The sequence below is a fragment of the Hyla sarda genome, chromosome 7, assembly GCF_029499605.1.
Source record: "Hyla sarda isolate aHylSar1 chromosome 7, aHylSar1.hap1, whole genome shotgun sequence".
In the NCBI taxonomy this organism is placed as follows: domain Eukaryota; kingdom Metazoa; phylum Chordata; class Amphibia; order Anura; family Hylidae; genus Hyla; species Hyla sarda.
Window position 1 is genome coordinate 5,889,938 of NC_079195.1, and position 21,424 is coordinate 5,911,361.

Sequence of the window (21,424 nt, forward strand, 5' to 3'; positions counted from 1 at the left end):
TAAATAACATCCATTTGTTTTGATTTTTAACCTTTGAAGAGTTTAAATCCAAAAACATTCAGTACATGCAATAAACCTGAGTTTACTATACAATAGTCTGACCTTAATGCCCCAACTCACAGGAGTCCGGGAAGCAAAAATATAGAGAAATTGTTGTCTCTGCCATTGAAATGCAGAACTCCTTGTCATCCAGGTGACAGATACACTTGGGGTAGCGTGGGGATACTCCAATTTGGCAATCCAAACATTTTAATTAAAACTGTCACATTGGAAAAGTACAAAATAATGACTGTTGAGAGGATGAATGTTTGCTCATAAAGAGGGCACGAAACATTGGCAGATTCTAATTGTTATTCTGCCAAATCTTTTGATACAATCTACCTTTGCCAGAAGGTAAATCAAGTTTCTGTGACTGTGGAGACAATACTTGGCTTTAACTTTTGTCACGTATCTTCAAAGTATAAAAATGAGGACACAACTGCTGGAGGTCCACATCAGTGCTGAACTTCACTGTCTGCACAATGAAGATCTTCATATTCTTGGCACTGGCTGGTGTCAGTGTCTGCAATGGTACGTACTGTCTATAGACATATTTGTAGTATTTACTAGACTCTACAAATGTAGTTATTTTCTGTTGTTCTCTGTGTTTTAGATTATGGCGGAAACTATCAACCACCAATAATGTGTGGGCCAGGCGGATATGCCTCATCAGGTCAAGGTGGGGGATCTTGGCAATTTGGTAATAGTGGTGGAGTTTCCTTAGGTCAAGGAGAATCTTCGAAAACAGGTCAGGGTGGTGGATTTTGGCAATCAGGTGAAGGTGGTCTATCTTGGAAAACTGGTAATGGTGGTGAAGGTTCCACAGTTCAAGAAGGATCTTGGTCAGGTCACGGTGGACAATCATCAGGCCATAGTGGTGGAGGTTTCTTAGGTCAAGAAGGATCTTGGCAATCAGGTCAGAGTAGTGGATCTGTGCAATCAGGTAATGGTGGTGGATCTGGGCAATCAGTTAATGGTGGTGGGGGTTTCTCAGGTCAAGAAGGATCTTGGCAATCAGGTCAGGGTGGTGGATCTGTGCAATCAGGTAATGGTGGTGGATCTGGGCAATCAGTTAATGGTGGTGGGGGTTCCTTAGTTCAAGGAGAATCTTTTCAGGCAGGTCAGGGTGGTGGATCTGTGCAATCAGGTAATGGTGGTGGATCTGGGCAATCAGTTAATGGTGGTGGGGGTTTCTCAGGTCAAGAAGGATCTTGGCAATCAGGTCAGAGTAGTGGATCTGTGCAATCAGGTAATGGTGGCGGATCTGGGCAATCAGTTAATGGTGGTGGGGGTTTCTCAGGTCAAGAAGGATCTTGGCAATCAGGTCAGGGTGGTGGATCTGTGCAATCAGGTAATGGTGGTGGATCTGGGCAATCAGTTAATGGTGGTGGGGGTTCCTTAGTTCAAGGAGAATCTTTTCAGGCAGGTCAGGGTGGTGGATCTGTTCAATCAGGTAATGGTGGTGGATCTGGGCAATCAGTTAATGGTGGTGGGGGTTTCTCAGGTCAAGAAGGATCTTGGCAATCAGGTCAGGGTGGTGGATCTATGCAATCAGGTAATGGTGGTTCCTTAGATGAACGAGAATCTTGGAGAACAGGTCAGGGTGGTGGATTTTGGCAATCAGGTAATGGTGGTGTAGGCTCCACAGTTCAAGAAGGATCTTGGTCAGGTCACGGTGGACAATCATCAGGCCATAGTGGTGGAGGTTTCTTAGGTCAAGAAGGATCTTGGCAATCAGCTCAGAATGGTGGATCTATGCAATCAGGTAATGGTGGTGGATCTGGGCAATCAGTTAATGGTGGTGGGGGTTCCTTAGTTCAAGGAGAATCTTTTCAGGCAGGTCAGGGTGGTGGATCTGTGCAATCAGGTAATGATGGTGGATCTGGGCAATCAGTTAATGGTGGTGGGGGTTTCTCAGGTCAAGAAGGATCTTGGCAATCAGGTCAGGGTGGTGGATCTATGCAATCAGGTAATGGTGGTTCCTTAGATGAACGAGAATCTTGGAGAACAGGTCAGGGTGGTGGATTTCGGCAATCAGGTAATGGTGGTGTAGGTTCCACAGTTCAAGAAGGATCTTGGTCAGGTCATGGTGGACAATCATCAGGCCATAGTGGTGGAGGTTTCTTAGGTCAAGAAGGATCTTGGCAATCAGCTCAGAATGGTGGATCTGTGCAATCAGGTAATGGTGGTGGATCTGGGCAATCAGTTAATGGTGGTGGGGGTTCCTTAGTTCAAGGAGAATCTTTGCAGGCAGGTCAGGGTGGTGGATCTGTGCAATCAGGTAATGGTGGTTCCTTAGATGAACGAGAATCTTGGAAAACAGGTCAGGGTGGTGGATTTTGGCAATCAGGTAATGGTGGTGTAGGCTCCACAGTTCAAGAAGGATCTTGGTCAGGTCACGGTGGACAATCATCAGGCCATAGTGGTGGAGGTTTCTTAGGTCAAGAAGGATCTTGGCAATCAGCTCAGAATGGTGGATCTATGCAATCAGGTAATGGTGGTGGATCTGGGCAATCAGTTAATGGTGGTGGGGGTTCCTTAGTTCAAGGAGAATCTTTTCAGGCAGGTCAGGGTGGTGGATCTGTGCAATCAGGTAATGATGGTGGATCTGGGCAATCAGTTAATGGTGGTGGGGGTTTCTCAGGTCAAGAAGGATCTTGGCAATCAGGTCAGGGTGGTGGATCTATGCAATCAGGTAATGGTGGTTCCTTAGATGAACGAGAATCTTGGAGAACAGGTCAGGGTGGTGGATTTTGGCAATCAGGTAATGGTGGTGTAGGTTCCACAGTTCAAGAAGGATCTTGGTCAGGTCATGGTGGACAATCATCAGGCCATAGTGGTGGAGGTTTCTTAGGTCAAGAAGGATCTTGGCAATCAGCTCAGAATGGTGGATCTGTGCAATCAGGTAATGGTGGTGGATCTGGGCAATCAGTTAATGGTGGTGGGGGTTCCTTAGTTCAAGGAGAATCTTTGCAGGCAGGTCAGGGTGGTGGATCTGTGCAATCAGGTAATGGTGGTTCCTTAGATGAACGAGAATCTTGGAAAACAGGTCAGGGTGGTGGATTTTGGCAATCAGGTAAAGTTGGTGGATCTTGGCAAACTGGTAATGGTGGTGTAGGTTCCACAGTTCAAGAAGGATCTTGGTCAGGTCACGGTGGACAATCATCAGGCCAAAGTGGTGGAGGTTTCTCAGGTCAAGGAGAATCTTTACAGGCAGGTCAGGGTGGTGGATCTATGCAATCAGGTAATGGTGGTGGATCTGGGCAATCAGTTAATGGTGGTGGGGGTTCCTTGTTATCTTGGAAAACAGGTAAGGGTGGTGGAGTTTGGCAAATTGGTAATGGTGGTGAAGGTTCCGCAGGTCAAGGAGGATCTTGGACAGGTCATGGTGGACAATCATCAGGCCATGGTGTTGGAGGTTCTTGGTCAACTTGGTCATCTTGGTCATCATCTTCCTCCTCGTCATCATCTTCCTCGCTAACTTTCCAGTGTGATTCCAAGTACAAAAATAACTTTGCCAATGATGACAAGTGCCTGAAACATGCATTAGAGGTAATGTAACTTATTTAAAGTATATTCCTACATATTATTGCAAAATGTATCTATAAATGAAGTGAAAACTGTAATAGGCTATGGCTTACATACCTATATGTTACATTTGAGTATTAAATTAGTTAGGATGTATCCAATTTCACTTTTAATACTCCTCATATCACCACATTGTCTGAGATATTAGAGGCCATATATGTGATCCATAGACTTCCTCTGATCTCATGAAGAGACTTGTCCCAGTGTTGGATTCAGCTTAAATAAATGAAAATAGGATTCAGTGTCTTATTTACTTAAAACATATCTCTAGTGCAGTGTTTTCCAAATAGTGTGGTCCCGGCTGTTGCAAAACTGTGTAGCCATTATAGAAATAGCACTTGTTAGATGAAGATCGCTGTGAGGGGCACTAAACAGTGACCAACACAGATAGGAGTAGGAGCCACATATATAATTGTAGAATAAGAACAGAAAGCCTTGCAAAACTACAACTCCAAGAGTTCCAAAACTACAACTTCCAGCATGCCTGGACAGCCTTTAGCACCAGGGATGTTATAAAAGTAAAGAATAGAGTAGACAATGGGGGTTATTTATTAATGTGTTTTTTTTTATCAGGTTTTATGGCTGAATTTTGGCATACGATTCGTGAGGCAAAGTTTGTGCCCAATAAATCCTATAATTACAACAAGGAATCCCTCAAGAGTTCCTTAAAAATCCCCCAGTATCATATGTTTATAAAATATTAAAATGTAACTTTTATTATGAAATTTAAAATGTAAGAAATATAATTGTGATCAGGTGAGTACAAAAACAAAAGTTAAAAACTACAGTCTCAGTTGATCTCTTATGTTTGTTCCTGGTCCAGTTAAGTAGAAGCTGTTTTTGTACACAAAACACTTAATGCACCTACTATTCATAGCATCCACTAAAGAAGGAATTATGACCAATATAAAACACTTAGGGGGTTATTTATCAATGTGCTTGTGCAAAATGTTTTGCATTGCAGGATTTTTTTGCACTATTTGCAGTTTTTTTTGCGTTTTTCTTTTAGCTTAGTTCTAAAATTCGTCTTTTTGAACTTTTGGTGTTGCTAGACCATTTTTTGAAGTGACAGATGAAGTGTTCACGAATTTATGAACTGCGTGTTTTTGATTTTTGTGCAAATTTTGCAGCAACTGATGCAAAAAAACTAGACCACCGAGCAGGTGTAAAAAAGATTACTACTCCTGTCTGTTTGCAAATTGCAAATTGCAAAAAAAAAAGTCATCAGCTAGAGCGAAAGAGAGAGAGAGAGAGAGAGAGAGAGAGAGAGAGAGAGTAAGGTAGAGAATAAGAATGTTAAAAGACATAAAAAGTTAAAGATTAAAAAAACGTGCAAATGAAAAGCAAAGCAGTTGTCCGTATAAAACAATCATATATATTTTTTAAGGTTCAAAAAAGGAATGATAAAGATGTAAGAATCAATAAGTTTGTTAACAATGGTCAGCATCTCACAATTTCATGTGCCCAAGTTTTAAAAAAAATCCAACAAAGAGATTATAACAAAATAAAATAAAAAAGGTGAAAGGTAAAAAAAATGTACATGTTCTCCTAAAACCTCCGTGTTTAGATCACTGAAGTTTTTCTCTTTGTTCTTTTTTCCTGCCCTGCGGCAAGGTAAACCACTAGCCAAATGTGAGGGAGACTCTCTTTGTAGAACTTCTTTTAGACATTAATTTTCCTCAAAAGGGTACTCCGGCACTAATACATCTGATCCCCTATCCAAAGGCCACTGGGGACCCCCACTGGGGACCCCCGTGATCTTTCACGCGGCACCCGGTTACCATCAGCCCCCGGAGCATGTTTGCTCGGGGTCTGATGACTGTCAATCACAGGGCCGGAGTATTGTGACATCACGGCTCAGCCCCCGTGTGATGTCACACTCCGCCCCCTCAATGCAAGCCTATGGGAGGGGGCGTGACAGCTGGCACGCCCCCTCCCATAGGCTTGCATTGAGGGGGTGGAGTGTGACGTCACACAGGGGCGGAGCAGTGATGTCACAATACTCCGGCCCTGTGATCGCAAGTCATCAGACCCGGAGCGAACATGCTCCGGGGGCTGATAGTAACGGGGTGCCGCGTGAAAGATCACAGGGGTCCCCAGCAATGGGACCCCCGTGATCAGGCATCTTATCCCCTATCCTTTGGATAGGGGATAAGATGTCTTAGCGCCGGAGTACCCCTTTAAAATATAAACTGAAACAAATAAAGGTGCAGACAAACAGGCTCCTCAGAAGTAGGGTAGACATGAAAGAGGCAGAAGAAAATGGTGTCGGTATGGTTGTGCTGATCTTTGTGAAATTTATCACGGTTACTGCGACAATATGATAAATTTGGAGCAGCACGGACAAAAAAAAAACGCATCCAGACAAACAACAAAAATGATCCAGCCAAGACCATTAATGATAAATAACCCTTTAATATTGTCCACTGATAATATCCGCAGAACAACTTTTAATCTTTTGTTTTTGTACTCACCTGATCTCAGTTATATTACTTATGTTTTAAATATCATACTAAAAGTTGCATTTCATTCTATTATTGACATATGATACCGGGGGATTTTTTTTTAAACTCTTCTAGGAGTTCCTTGTTGTAATTGTAGTTGCCTCCTCATCTGTCTTGGGCGAAAATTTATTCAGTTGTATTCAAAAAATCCAATAAATCCGACCAACTTGCCACTTTTCTCAGAAAACCTGGGAAAGGAGTGTGTCCACCTGGGAAAGGAGCATGTCCACCTGGGAAAGGAGTGTGTCCACCTGGGAAAGGAGCGTGTACACCTGGGAAAGGAGCGTGTCCACCTGGGAAAGGAGCGTGTCCACCTGGGAAAGGAGCATGTCCACCTGGGAAAGGTGCATGTCCACCTAGGAAAGGAGCGTGTCCACCTGGGAAAGGAGTGTGTCCACCTGGGAAAGGAGCGTGTCCACCTGGGAAAGGAGCGTGTCCACCTGGGAAAGGAGCGTGTCCACCTGAGAAAGGAGCATATCCACCTGGGAAAGGAGCGTGTCCACCTGGGAAAGGAGTGTGTCCACCTGGGAAAGGAGCGTGTCCACCTGGGAAAGGAGCATGTCCACCTGAGAAAGGAGCATATCCACCTGGGAAAGGTGCGTGTCCACCTGGAAAAGGAGCGTGTCCACTTGGGAAAGGAGTGTGTCCACCTGGGAAAGGTGCGTGTCCACCTGGGAAAGGAGCGTGTCCACCTGGGAAAGGTGCGTGTCCACCTGGGAAAGGAGCATGTCCACCTGGGAAAGGAGCGTGTCCACCTGGGAAAGGTGCGTGTCCACCTGGGAAAGGAGCGTGTCCACCTGGGAAAGGTGCATGTCCACCTGGGAAAGGAGCGTGTCCACCTGGGAAAGGAGCGTGTCCACCTGGGAAAGGTGCGTGTCCACCTGGGAAAGGAGCGTGTCCACCTGGGAAAGGAGCGTGTCCACCTGGGAAAGGAGTGTGTCCACCTGGGAAAGGTGCATGTCCACCTGGGAAAGGAGCATGTCCACCTGGGAAAGGTGCATGTCCACCTGGGAAAGGAGCGCGTCCACCTGGGAAAGGAGCATGTCCACCTGGGAAAGGTGCGTGTCCACCTGGGAAAGGAGCGTGTCCACCTGGGAAAGGAGTGTGTCCACCTGGGAAAGGTGCGTGTCCACCTGGGAAAGAAGCGTGTCCACCTGGGAAAGGTGCGTGTCCACCTGGGAAAGGTGCATGTCCACCTGGGAAAGGAGCGTGTCCACCTGGGAAAGGAGCTTGGTCCAGGCAAAAGGGGCGTGTCCACCTGGGAAAGGAGCTTGGTCCAGACAAAAGGGGTGTGGCCCAACATATTTACTTAGGTTTCCACCTAAAATGTGGTGGATTTAAGCTCAGGAAAACCTGACAGATCAGAACAGTTGTCAAAACAGCAAAGCATAGGGAAAGATTAGTAAATACCGTGAACAAATACCTGTCAGCAAAAGACCCCACAAAGAAAACTACCTCCAATATGTCACTAGCAAATAGCACTTGGGTTAAAGGTTCATCTGACATAGTTATAGCTTTCATGGATTTTCTTCCTTTTAATACCCAATGTTGAAAGTTGACCAATGGGATAAGAAGGATTAGGAACTCCTGCTTTGAATTATATAAAAATATATGGTTTCTAGCACCAGAGAATGCTGGGCCCCCTGCCAAACTCTTAAGCCGGGGCCTCCTCAAGGATGGATCTGACCTTCAAATCAGATTCCAGACCCCATAAATTAGACCGAACTAATGGATTATAAGATTGTTATGCTCTGCTAATTCCTGGAAAAAGGTAAGGGGACAGCTCTACTATACCTGCACAAGGGTCTTCTATGTGAGCTCCAGTAATGGGAAAAGCAGACCCCTGTAGGAAGTAGAATCCCCCTGTAGGTTGCAGCCCCTCCCCTTTTAGTAGTAGAAGCTGTCCCCTCTGTAGTAGTAGCAGCAGCCCCCCTGTAGTAGCAAGCCCCATGTAGTAGCAGCAACGGTACCCTTTAATAGTGGCAGCCCCCCCTATGGTAGTAGCAGCTCTCTTAAGAAGTAGTAGCAACCCCCTATAGCAGTTATAGCAGCAGCCACCTCTAGAAGTAGCAGTAACCCCCCTATAGTAGTAGCCCTGTAGTAGTAGCAGCCCTTAAAGTAATAGCAGTCTTATTATAGTAGCAGCCACTGTGTAGTAGTAGCAGAATCCCCCTTTGTAGTAGTGGAAGGCATCCATGTAGTAGTAGTAGCAGTGGCAGCAGATCCCCTCTAGTAGTAGCAGCACCCCCCTGTAGAAGTATCAGCAGCCCCCCTGTCGAGCAGCACCCACCCTACCTGCAGTAGAAGCAGCCCTCCTGTAGTAATAGAAGCAGCTCCCTTGTAGTTGTAGCACACTCTGTAGTTGCAGCCCCCATGTTGTAATAGCAGAAGCTCCCCATAGAAGTAGTAACCACCTTGTAGAAAGAGCAGCAGCCCCCCTTTATTAGTAGCAACAACCCCCTCTGTAGCCCTGTAGCAGTAGCAACTCCTTAAGTTGTAACACCCCAGTAGTAGCAACCCCCCAGGAGTAGTAGCAGCTGCCCTCCTGTAGTAGCAGCAGCCCCCCCCCCCCCCCCATGTATTGCCCTGATTGAAGATACCTATCTATTGCTGCTGCTTCTCTTTGGTAAGCAGGGAAAGGGATGGTGCTTCGGCTGATGTCACTGGTCAGTGTCCTAAAACAGATATGCCTGTGTGTGGTGCATCTGTACTGGTGGTAAAGTGGCAGAACTTAAGGCTGCTGAATTCAAGTGTCGGCAGCTTGATGAAGGGGGGCTTAAAGGGGTACTCCACTGAAAAACAACTGGTGTCAGAAAGTTAAACAGATTTGTAAATTACTTCTATTGAAAAAAATCTTAATCCTTCTATTACTTATCAGCTGCTGTATGATCCATGGGAAGTTCTTTTATTTTTGAATTTCCTTTCTGTCTGACTACAGTGCTCTCTGCTGACACCTCTGTCCAATTTAGGAACTGTCCAGAGTAGGAGCAAATCCTCATAGCAAACCTATCCTGCTCTGGACAGTTCCTAAAATGGTCAGACAGAAAAGAAATCCATAAAGAAAAGAACTTCCTCTGTAGCATACAGCAGCTGATAAGTATTTTTTTTTATAGAAGTAATATACAAATCTGTTAAAATTTCTGGCACCAGTTGATTTAAAAACAAAAGAATGTTTTCCAGTAGAGTACCCCTTTAACCCCTTAGGGACCAGGCCATTTTACACCTTAGGACCGGAGGGTTTTTTGAACATCTGACCACTGTCACTTTAAACATTAATAACTCTGGGAGGCTTTTACCTATCATTCTGATTCCGAAATTGGTAAAATTTTGTCGATACTTGCATCGTTTCTTAGTGAAAAATTTCAAAATTTGAAAAAAATTGAAAATTTTGCATTTTTCTAACTTTGAAGCTCTCTGCTTGTAAGGAAAATGAATATTCCAAATAAAAAAAAATTTTATTCACAAATAAAATATGTCTACTTTATGTTTGCATCATAAAATTGACGTGATTTTACTTTTGGAAGACACCAGAGGGCTTCAAAGTTCAGCAGCAATTTTCCAATTTTTCACAAAATTTTCAAACTCACTATTTTTCAGGGACCAGTTCAGGTTTGAAGTGGATTTGAAGGGTCTTCATATTAGAAATACCCCACAAATGACCCCATTATAAAAACTGCACCCCCCAAAGTATTCAAAATGACATTCAGTCAGCGTTTTAACCCTTTAGGTGTTTCACAGGAATAGCAGCAAAGTGAAGGAGAAAATTCACCATCTTCACTTTTTACACTCGCATGTTCTTGTAGACCCAATTTTTGAATTTTAACAAGGGGTAAAAAGAGAAAATGTATACTTATATTTGTAGCCCAATTTCTCTCGAGTAAGCACATACCTCATATGTCCATGAAAAGTGTTCGGCGGGCGCAGTAGAGGGCTCAGAAGCGAAGGAGCGACAAGGGAATTTTGGAGAGTATGTTTTTCTGAAATGGTTTTTGGGGGGCATGTTGCATTTAGGAAGCCCCTATGGTACCAGAACAGCAAAAAATCCCCACATGGCATACCATTTTGGAAACTAGACCCCTTGGGGAACGTAACAAGGGGTAAAGTGAACCTTAATACCCCACAGGTGTTTCACGACTTTTGCATATGTAAAAAAAATTATTTTTTTTTCACTAAAATGTGTGTTTCCCCCCAAATTTCACATTTTTGCAAGGGTTAATAGCAGAAAATACCCCCAAAAATTTGTAACCCCATCTCTTCTGAGTATGAAGTTACCCCATAAGTGGACCTGAAGTGCACTACGGGCGAACTACAATGCTCAGAAGAGAAGGAGTCACATTTGGCTTTTGGAGAGCAAATTTTGGTCGGGGGGCATGTCGCATTTAGGAAGCCCCTATGGTGCCACAACAGCAAAGAAACCTCACATGGCATACCATTTTGGAAACTAGACCCCTTGAGGAACGTAACAAGGGGTACAGTGAGCATTTACCCCCCACTGGTGTCTGTCAGAACTTTGGAACAGTGGGCTGTACAAAATTTTTAATTTTCACAGCCCACTGTTCCAAAGATCTGTCAGACACCAGTGGGGGGTAAATTCTCACTGCACCCCTCATTACATTCCGTGAGGGGTGTAGTTTCCGAAATGGGGTCACATGTGTTTTTTTTTTTTTTTTTGCGTTTGTCAAAACCGCTGTAACAATCAGCCACCCCTGTGCAAATCACCTCAAATGTACATGGTGCACTCTCCCTTCTGGGCCTTGTTGTGCGCCCCCAGAGAACTTTGCGCCCACTTATGGGGTATCTCCGTAGTCGGGAGAAATTGCATTACAAATTTTGGGGGGCGTTTTTCCCTTTTACCTCTTGTCAAAATGAACAGTATAGGGCAACACCAGCGTGTTATTTATTTTTTTACACTAACATGCTGTTGTAGACCCCAACTTCACCTTTTCATAAGGGGTTAAAGGAGAAAAAGCCCCCCAAAATTTGTTAGGCAATTTCTCCCGAGTACGGCGATACCCCATATGTGGCCCTAAACTGTTGCCTTGAAATACGACAGGGCTCCAAAGTAAGAGCGCCATGCGCATTTGAGGCCTGAATTAGGGATTTGCATAGGGGTGGACATAGGGGTATTCTACGCCAGTGATTCCCAAACAGGGTGCCTCCAGCTGTTGCAAAACTCCCAGCATGCTTGGACAGTCAACGGCTGTCCGGCAATAGTGGGAGTTGTTGTTTTGCAACAGCTGGAGGCTCCATTTTGGAAACAGTGGCGTACCAGACGTTTTTCATTTTTATTGGGGAGGGGAGGGGGACTGTGTAGGGGTATGTGTATATGTAGTGTTTTTTACTTTTTATTTTATTTTGTGTTAGTGTAGTGTAGTGTAGTGTTTTGAGGGTACAGTCACACGGGTGGGGGGGATTACAGCGAGTTCCCGCTGCGAGTTTGAGCTGCCGTGCAAAATTTGCTGCATCGCAAACTTGCAGCCTGATACTCACTGTAAGCCCCCTGCCCATGTGAATGTATCCTGTACATTCACAGGGGGGGGGGACCTTCAGCTGTTACAAAACTACAACTCCCAGCATGCACAGTTTATCAGTGCATGCTGGTAGTTATAGTTTTGCAACAGCTGGAGGCACACGGTTGGGAAACACTGAGTTAGGAAACAGACAATGTTTCCCAACCAGTGTGCCTCCAGTTGTTGCAAAACCACAACTCCCAAACATTATCAGGCATGCTGGGAGTAGTAGTTTGGCAACATCTTTAGAGCCAGATGTTGCCGAACTACAACTCCCAGCATGCTGGGAGTTGTAGTTTTGCAACATCTGGAGAACTACAGTTTGCAGACCACTAATACAGTGGTTCCCAATATGTGCCCTTCCAGATGTTGCAAAACTACAACTCCCAGTATGCCAAAACTGCCCAGGCATGCTGGGAGTTGTAGTTCTGCAACATCTGAAGGGCCAGATGTTACAGAACTACAACTCCCAGCATGCCTGGACAGTAAGGGCATGCTGAGGATGTGTAGTTTTGCAACATCTGGAAGGGCACAGTGGTCTCCAAACTGTGGACCTCCAGATGTTGCAAAACTGCAACTCCCAGCATGCCCAGATGCCAAGGGCTGTCTGGGCATGCTGGGAGTTGTAGTTTACGGGGTCCCATTACAGCAATGCATGTCGCTTTACGGCGACGTGCACTGCTGTAAAGGGCCCGACCGCGGCTGAAGATCTACTCACCTGTCGCCGCCGCCGCCATCTTCCTCGCCGGGATCCGGGTCTTCAGGGACGAGGTAAGTACCGGGGCTGGTCCCCAGCACTCCCCCGTCCCCCGCCGTGTCCTCCGGTCTTCCTCCCGTCCTCTCCGGACTTCAAGGGGCCGGGCAGGACGGGAGGAAGTAACCGCCCCCCCCCCCCTTGCGATTGGTCGGTTAGTTAACCGAAGGATCGCAGGGGATCGGAGGAGGTGGCCGGCTTACCACCTCGCTCCTATACTTTAGCATGGTCCTGGCTGTCTGTGACAGCCGGGATCATGCGAAATTACCGGGCGGTCGGGTCCCAGAGACCCGATCAGCCCGGTATCGCCGCAGATCGCAAGGGCGATTTCCCTTGTGATTTGCGGCGATCGCCGACATGGGGGGCCCACATGGCCCCCCTCGGCGTTTGCCCTGGATGCCTGCTGAAGGATTTCAGCAGGCATCCAGTTCCGATCTCTGCCCGGGGCGCGGCAGAGACCGGAAATACAACAGGACGTTCTCTAATGTCCTTGGGCATTAAAGCCCAGGTAGTGGGGACGTTAGAGAACGTCCTATGTCCTTAACAGGTTAAGGTGAACCGTGAGTGGCATGGCACCTAGCAAAAAGACTGCATGTAGCTTGTGAGCCACAATCTGGCCAGCACAAAATAGAGTTAATGATTCTGTAAATAATTGTAGAATAATTCCTGTGAGTTGTTCACTACATACAGGACCCTTGATTGATTTTTATCATTATTTTACTGTTTATTACCTTTTTTTAAATTGTTGATTGGCGTTACTTGATAGTGACCACTCTGTAATGTGTTGTATTCACAGAATGTCAAAGGTCTTGGACTAATTGGACAAAAGATCCTCTGTAAACATAAAGAGAAAAAGGTACAGTAAATGTTTCATTTTATTCTTTGTTGTGTTGTTTTGTTTTGTTTTTCTAAAAAAAAAAAATGTTAATAACTGTGGGGAAAAAAAGGATGAAGATGTTGATGAGGGAAAAAAATCACCCAAATGTCTAAAGATCACGAGAGATGAATCTAGAGCCGTGTTTCCCAACTAGGGTGACACTAACTTTTGTAGAGCCAAAACTCCTAACATGCCCAGACAGGCTTTGACTTTCAGCACATGCTGGGAATTCTAGTTTAGCAAAATTTGGCTTTCGGTTAGAACTCAAATTTTGTGGAAGTTCGATTTGGCAAAACCTGCTAAAATAACATCAGCAACATGGCAGAAAGGAGAAGAAGGAAGTATTACATGATCCCAGGACATCTCATAAGGCCTTTAAAATAGCTCTATCAGCCAATCAGGAGACAGTATATCAATGATGTCAGAGTCAATATAAAAGCCGGTGCACATAGCTTCAGCAGCCATTGTAGAGATGGCAGGTGTTAGATGAAGATTTCTATGAGGGACAGTGAGAAGTGACCAACTTAGGAGTAGTGCTGGGCGCGAATATTCACATTTCAAATTTTATCGCAAATATTGCAAATTCGCTATATATTCGAAATAGCGAATATTCATTTTTATCCCGCATATACACATATTCATTCTTTTCACTTGTGGGCCAATTAGAATGATGCAAATACACTTGTCAGAGGTTCTCAACAACATTCCTAGCAACCAATACTAAAGTTGCCCATCCCCTCACTGTTTTCTTCCTCCAATACGCGAATATTCACATACCTGAATATAATGAATACGCGAAATTCGCGAATGTAGGATGAATATTCATCTATATATTCGCGAAATATCGCAAATTCAAATATGGGCAATGCCGCTCATCACTACTTAGGAGTAGGAGCCACATATATAATAATTGTAGTAAAGCAGCAGAAAGTGTTCTGCATCTGTTCTGTCATCTGAATATCTTATGTTGTTCACTTTCTAGGATGATAATCCCATTGCTATGCCTCAAAATGTGAATTATTCTTCACAGCTTGTAAAAAGTCACTGATTCTCCATTTTCCAGGCACAAAACATGCTGCAAATCCGGAAAAGGAATAATTTTTGGAATCACTTCAAAAATGCCATGTGTGTATAAACACCAGCAGGCATCTACCTCAAATAAGGGATAATTTTACAAATTATAAAAAATCCTATGGTGCAGTGTGTTCTCAACTTGATAGTTACCACCAAGCACCATTCATTTACCCATAGTCATACCTTTTATCATAACTTTGAAATGAACTTCCCTAAAGGGGTACTCCACTGGAAGCATCCTATCCCCTATCAAAAGGATACGGGATAAGATGATAGATCGTGGGGGTCCTGCCACCGGGGACCCCTGCGATCTCCGGTGTGGCAACCCTGTCATTTGGTGCACAGAGCAAACTCCGCTCAGTGCTCGATGCCTGACGATGCAAGCTGCCACGCCCCCTCCATTCACATCTATGGGAAGAGACATGATGGCTATGTCCTAGCCGTCATTCCCCCTCTCATAGACATAAATGGAGGAGGCATGGCATGACACCAAGCACGCGAAAGCTGCAAGCTTCCATGTTCTGGATGCCACAGCTGTTGGCCCAGATATTGTGGGGTCCCCGCAATCCAACATCTTTTACCCTATCCTTTGGATAGGGGAAAAAATGTTTCCAATGGGGTAACCCTTTAAAACAACCCAGATGTCCATAGATACATTCGTAGGTAACAGTGTTAAACAGGGCATTTAGGGCTCTCAGAAAATACTAAAGTTTTGGGGCTAATGGTGAAGTAAAGGTTTTGGCAGAACAGCTTTGGGCAGAGTCAGAATTTGTTGCCTAGTTCAGCAAACCAGCTAAACCACATTTTTGAAAAATTAACTAACCTCTACTCTTGACCCTTGGTGGGCTCTCATTCTGTCAAATGGAGAGGAAGACCCTAATCTATAGAGTAGAGAGGAGGACCCTTATCTATAGAGCAGAGAGGACCCTTATCTATAGAGTAGAAAGGAGGACCCTTGTCTATAGAGTAGAGAGGAGGACCCTTATCTATGGAGTAGAGAGGACCCTTATCTATAGAGTAGAGAGGACCCTTATCTATAGAGTAGAGAGGAGGACCCTTATCTATAGAGTAGAGAGGAGGACCCTTATCTATAGAGTAGAGAGGACCCTTATCTATAGAGTAGAGAGGAGGACCCTTATCTATAGAGCAGAGAGGACCCTTATCTATAGAGTAGAGAGGAGGACCCTTATCTATAGAGTAGAGAGGACCCTTATCTATAGAGTAGAGAGGACCCTTATCTATAGAGTAGAGAGGAGGACCCTTATCTATAGAGTAGAGAGGACCCTTATCTATAGAGTAGAGAGGACCCTTATCTATAGAGTAAAGAGGACCCTTATCTATAGAGTAGAGAGGACCCTTATCTATAGAGTAGAGAGGACCCTTATCTATAGAGTAGAGAGGACCCTTATCTATAGAGTAGAGAGGAGGACCCTTATCTATAGAGTAGAGAGGAGGACCCTTATCTATAGAGTAGAGAGGAGGACCCTTATCTATAGAGTAGAGAGGACCCTTATCTATAGAGTAGAGAGGACCCTTATCTATAGAGTAGAGAGGAGGACCCTTATCTATAGAGTAGAGAGGACTCTTATCTATAGAGTAGAGAGGACCTTTATCTATAGAGTAGAGAGGAGGACCCTTATCTATAGAGTAGAGAGGACCCTTATCTATAGAGTAGAGAGGAGCCTTATCTATAGAGTAGAGAGGACCCTTATCTATAGAGTAGAGAGAAGGACCCTTATCTATAGAGTAGAGAGGACCCTTATCTATAGAGTAGAGAGGACCCTTATCTATAGAGTAGAGAGGACCCTTATGTATAGAGTAGAGAGGACCCTTATCTATAGAGTAGAGAGGAGGACCCTTATCTATAGAGTAGAGAGGACCCTTATCTATAAAGTAGAGAGGAGGACCCTTATCTATAGAGTAGAGAGGACCCTTATCTATAGAGTAGAGAGGAGGACCCTTATCTATAGAGTAGAGAGGACCCTTATCTATTGAGTAGAGAGGAGGACCCTTATCTATAGAGTAGAGAGGACCCTTATCTATAGAGTAGAGAGGACCCTTATCTATAGAGTAGAGAGGACCCTTATCTATAGAGTAGAGAGGATGACCCTTATCTATAGAGTAGAGAGGAGGACCCTTATCTATAGAGTAGAGAGGAGGACCCTTATCTATAGAGTAGAGAGGACCCTTATCTATAGAGTAGAGAGGACCCTTATCTATAGAGTAGAGAGGACCCTTATCTATAGAGTAGAGAGGAGGACCCTTCTCTATAGAGTAGAGAGGAGGACCCTTATCTATAGAGTAGAGAGGACCCTTATCTATAGAGTAGAGAGGAGGACCCTTATCTATAGAGTAGAGAGGACCCTTATCTATAGAGTAGAGAAGAGGACCCTTATCTATAGAGTAGAGAGGACCCTTATCTATAGAGTAGAGAGGACCCTTATCTATAGAGTAGAGAGGACCCTTATCTATAGAGTAGAGAGGAGGACCCTTATCTATAGAGTAGAGAGGACCCTTATCTATAGAGTAGAGAGGACCCTTATCTATAGAGTAGAGAGGACCCTTATCTATAGAGTAGAGAGGACCCTTATCTATAGAGTAGAGAGGAGGACCCTTATCTATAGAGTAGAGAGGACCCTTATCTATAGAGTAGAGGGGAGGACCCTTATCTATAGAGTAGAGAGGAGGACCCTTATCTATAGAGTAGAGAGGAGGACCCTTATCTATAGAGTAGAGAGGAGGACCCTTATCTATAGAGTAGAGAGGACCCTTATCTATAGAGTAGAGAGGACCCTTATCTATAGAGTAGAGAGGACCCTTATCTATAGAGTAGAGAGGACCCTTATCTATAGAGTAGAGAGGACCCTTATCTATAGAGTAGAGAGGAGGACCCTTATCTATAGAGTAGAGAGGACCCTTATCTATAGAGTAGAGAGGACCCTTATCTATAGAGTAGAGAGGAGGACCCTTATCTATAGAGTAGAGAGGACCCTTATCTATAGAGTAGAGAGGACCCGTGCTGTCTGTACATTACACCTGCAGGACGCTCATTAATTATTTTATCATTGAGAGACTCCTCCCACAAAAAGTATTTATCTATATAATAGGACGATAAATTATAGAAGGATTTTCTCCTCCAAATTATTGGAGATTTCCAGGTCATCTCCTCATTGTGACTTTTTGTTTATATTTTTTTTAGAATAATATGACAAAGGAATACTTCCAAGAATTAAAGGGCCACTTAGAAAGCTTTGCGGTAAGAATAACATCTGACTATGACTAATGATAAGAATGACATCTGACTATGACTAATGATAACAATGACATCTGACTATGACTAATGATAATAATGATATCTGACTATGACTAATGATAACAATGACATCTGACTATGACTAATGATAACAATGACATCTGACTATGACTAATGATAACAATGACATCTGACTATGACTAATGATAACAATGACATCTGACTATGACTAATGATAACAATGATATCTGACTATGACTAATAATAACAATGACATCTGACTATGACTAATGATAACAATGACATCTGACTATGACTAATGATAACAATGACATCTGACTATGACTAATGATAATAATGACATCTGACTATGACTAATGATAACAATGACATCTGACTATGACTAATGATAATAATGACATCTGACTATGACTAATGATAACAATGACATCTGACTATGACTAATGATAACAATGATATCTGACTATGACTAATGATAACAATGACATCTGACTATGACTAATGATAACAATGATATCTGACTATGACTAATGATAACAATGATATCTGACTATGACTAATGATAACAATGATATCTGACTATGACTAATGATAACAATGATATCTGACTATGACTAATGATAACAATGATATCTGACTATGACTAATGATAACAATGATATCTGACTATGACTAATGATAACAATGATATCTGACTATGACTAATGATAACAATGACATCTGACTATGACTAATGATAACAATGACATCTGACTATGACTAATGATAACAATGATATCTGACTATGACTAATGATAACAATGACATCTGACTATGACTAATGATAACAATGATATCTGACTATGACTAATGATAACAATGATATCTGACTATGACTAATGATAATAATGACATCTGACTATGACTAATGATAACAATGACATCTAACTATGACTAATGATAACAATAACATCTGACTATGACTAATGATAACAATGACATCTGACTATGACTAATGATAACAATGACATCTGACTATGACTAATGATAACAATGACATCTGACTATGACTAATGATAACAATGACATCTGACTATGACTAATGATAATAATGACATCTGACTATGACTAATGATAACAATGACATCTGACTATGACTAATGATAACAATGACATCTGACTATGACTAATGATAACAATGATATCTGACTATGACTAATGATAACAATGGCATCTGACTATGACTAATGATAATAATCACATCTGACTATGACTAATGATAACAATGATATCTGACTATGACTAATGATAACAATGACATCTGACTATGACTAATGATAACAATGTAGCCGCTCATGTTAAATAATCTAGTTCTGGTTGGGACCATATTGTAACCTGCACTAACTATATTATTTTTTATTGCCTTTCCTTTGACTCTGTTCACACTTGTGGTAGGTCTCTTATTTATGGTCTTATTTAAAGGGGTACTCTGGTGAAAACCTTTTTTCTTTTAAATCAACTGGTGGCAGAAAGTTAAACATATTTGTAAATTACTTCTATTAAAAAATCTTAATCCTTCCTGTACTTATTAGCTGCTGAATACTACAGAGGAAATTCTTTTCTTTTTGGAATTCTCTCTGATGACATCACGAGCACAGTTCTCTCTGCTGACATTATTATAATAACAATAACGCTTTATTTATTGTTGTCCTTAGTGGGATTTGAACCCAAGTCCTCAGCACTGCAAGGCAGCAGTGCTAACCACTGAGCCACCATGCTGCCCTTAGCATACATCTGCTATATCTGCTATATCTGCTATGCATGGTTGCTAAAATGGACAGAGATGTCAGTAGAGAGCACTGTGTTCGTGATTTCATCAGTGTTCCAAAAAGAAAGGAATTTCCTCTGTAGCATTCAGCAGCTAATAAGTACTGGAAGGATTAAGATTTTTTAATAGAAGTAATTTAAAATATGTTTAACTTTCTGCCACCAGTTGAGTTTTCACCGGAGTACCCCTTTAATACTCAACACCTACTGTTCAACAAATCGTGAAGTATTGAGAAGGTACCTACAAATACTCAGAACATACACATCGCACTGCTATATACACAGCTCACCTACACATACTCCAGATATATACTCTGCACTCTAGTAATGCTGCATACCTGTATACACCATATGCACACCTATACAGACACTATATACACACATTGTACACCCATAAGCATATAGACATTATATACACACACTCTTTAAATATCAGGATGAACACCCTTACACAATAAAGACACACACACTCTGCACACCTGTATGCACACCTATACACACTATATTCACACCTGTATGCACACCTTTACACACTATAAACACACCTTTATGCACACCTTTACACACTATAATCACACCTGTATGCACACCTTTACACCATATTAGAAACACACTCTCTGCACACCTGTATGCACACCTATACACACTATAATCACACCTGTATGCACACCTTTACACACTATAAACACACCTGTATGCACACCTATACACACTATAATCACACCTGTATGCACACCTTTACACACTATAAACACACCTGTATGCACACCTATACACACTATAAACCCACCTGTATGCACACCTTTACACACTATAAACACACCTGTATGCACACCTATACACACTATAAACCCACCTGTATGCACACCTATACACACTATAAACACACATGTATGCACACCTATATACACTATAAACACACCTGTATGCACACCTATATACACTATAAACACACCTGTATACACACCTATGCACACTATAAACACACCTGTATGCACACCTATACACACTATAAACACACCTGTATACACACCTATGCACACTATAAACACACCTGTATGCACACCTATACACAATATAAACACACTTGCATGCACACCTATACACACTATAAACACACCTGTATGCACACTTATACACACTATAATCACACCTGTATGCACACCTAGACACACTATAAACACATCTGTATGCACATCTATACACACTATAAACACACCTGTATGCACACCTATACACACTTTAAATACACCTGTATACACACCTAGACACATTATAAACACACCTGTTTATACACCTATACACACTATAAACACACCTGTATGCACATCTATACACACTATAAACACACCTGTATGCACACCTATGCACACTATAAACACACCTGTATGCACACCTATACACACTATAAACACACCTGTGCACACTAAAGACACACATTCTGCCTATCCATATGCACACCTGTACACACTATAGAAAACAGGTGTAAAGAAAAACAGGTTTGGGAGGCGCTGCACAGAATTTCAACGGAAAAGGAGGACTCGAGCTGCACAGGAAAAAAAAATTGGTAATGGGGACAACGCGTTTCGGCATGCACTAATGCCTTCTTCATGTCCACTAACAGTTGTAAAAAGAGACAAATGTATATAAATGATATGGACAATAGAATAGGGCCCCACAGATTCAGAGCAGCGAGCCGCCCGTCGTGTGACTCTATTTCCTCTATGATTAGTAAAGAGATTTACAGCGATATGTGGCTCTATAAATGCTGAGGTGATGTCTGTCTCTCTACTCTCTCGGCAGGGATGCACCGGCTGTGGTGTCGGACGTGTCTTTGGTATACAAGAACCATTGGTAAGTTCATAAAGATTATAAATGCAATTTATATAATCAGGATAGATTTTTATTACAAATACATTTGATATACAAGTGCTCCGGTGGAAAACATTTTCTTTTTTTTTAAATGAACTGGTGACAAAAAGTTAAACAGGTTTGTAA

The 21,424-nt window shown here is 42.8% G+C and overlaps 1 protein-coding gene across 1 annotated transcript in view; it reads left to right on the forward strand.

The window, feature by feature from the left end:
* Positions 1–521: 521 nt before the first annotated feature.
* LOC130282256 (spidroin-1-like) overlaps positions 522–21,424 on the forward strand; it is a 53,149-nt gene continuing 32,246 nt past the window's right edge. The window contains exons 1-6 of the mRNA XM_056530297.1: positions 522–570; positions 653–2,320; positions 2,531–3,591; positions 13,192–13,251; positions 17,546–17,602; positions 21,230–21,280. Coding sequence (XP_056386272.1) covers positions 522–570; positions 653–2,320; positions 2,531–3,591; positions 13,192–13,251; positions 17,546–17,602; positions 21,230–21,280 — 2,946 coding nt within the window. The remainder of the gene's footprint in view (positions 571–652; positions 2,321–2,530; positions 3,592–13,191; positions 13,252–17,545; positions 17,603–21,229; positions 21,281–21,424) is intronic.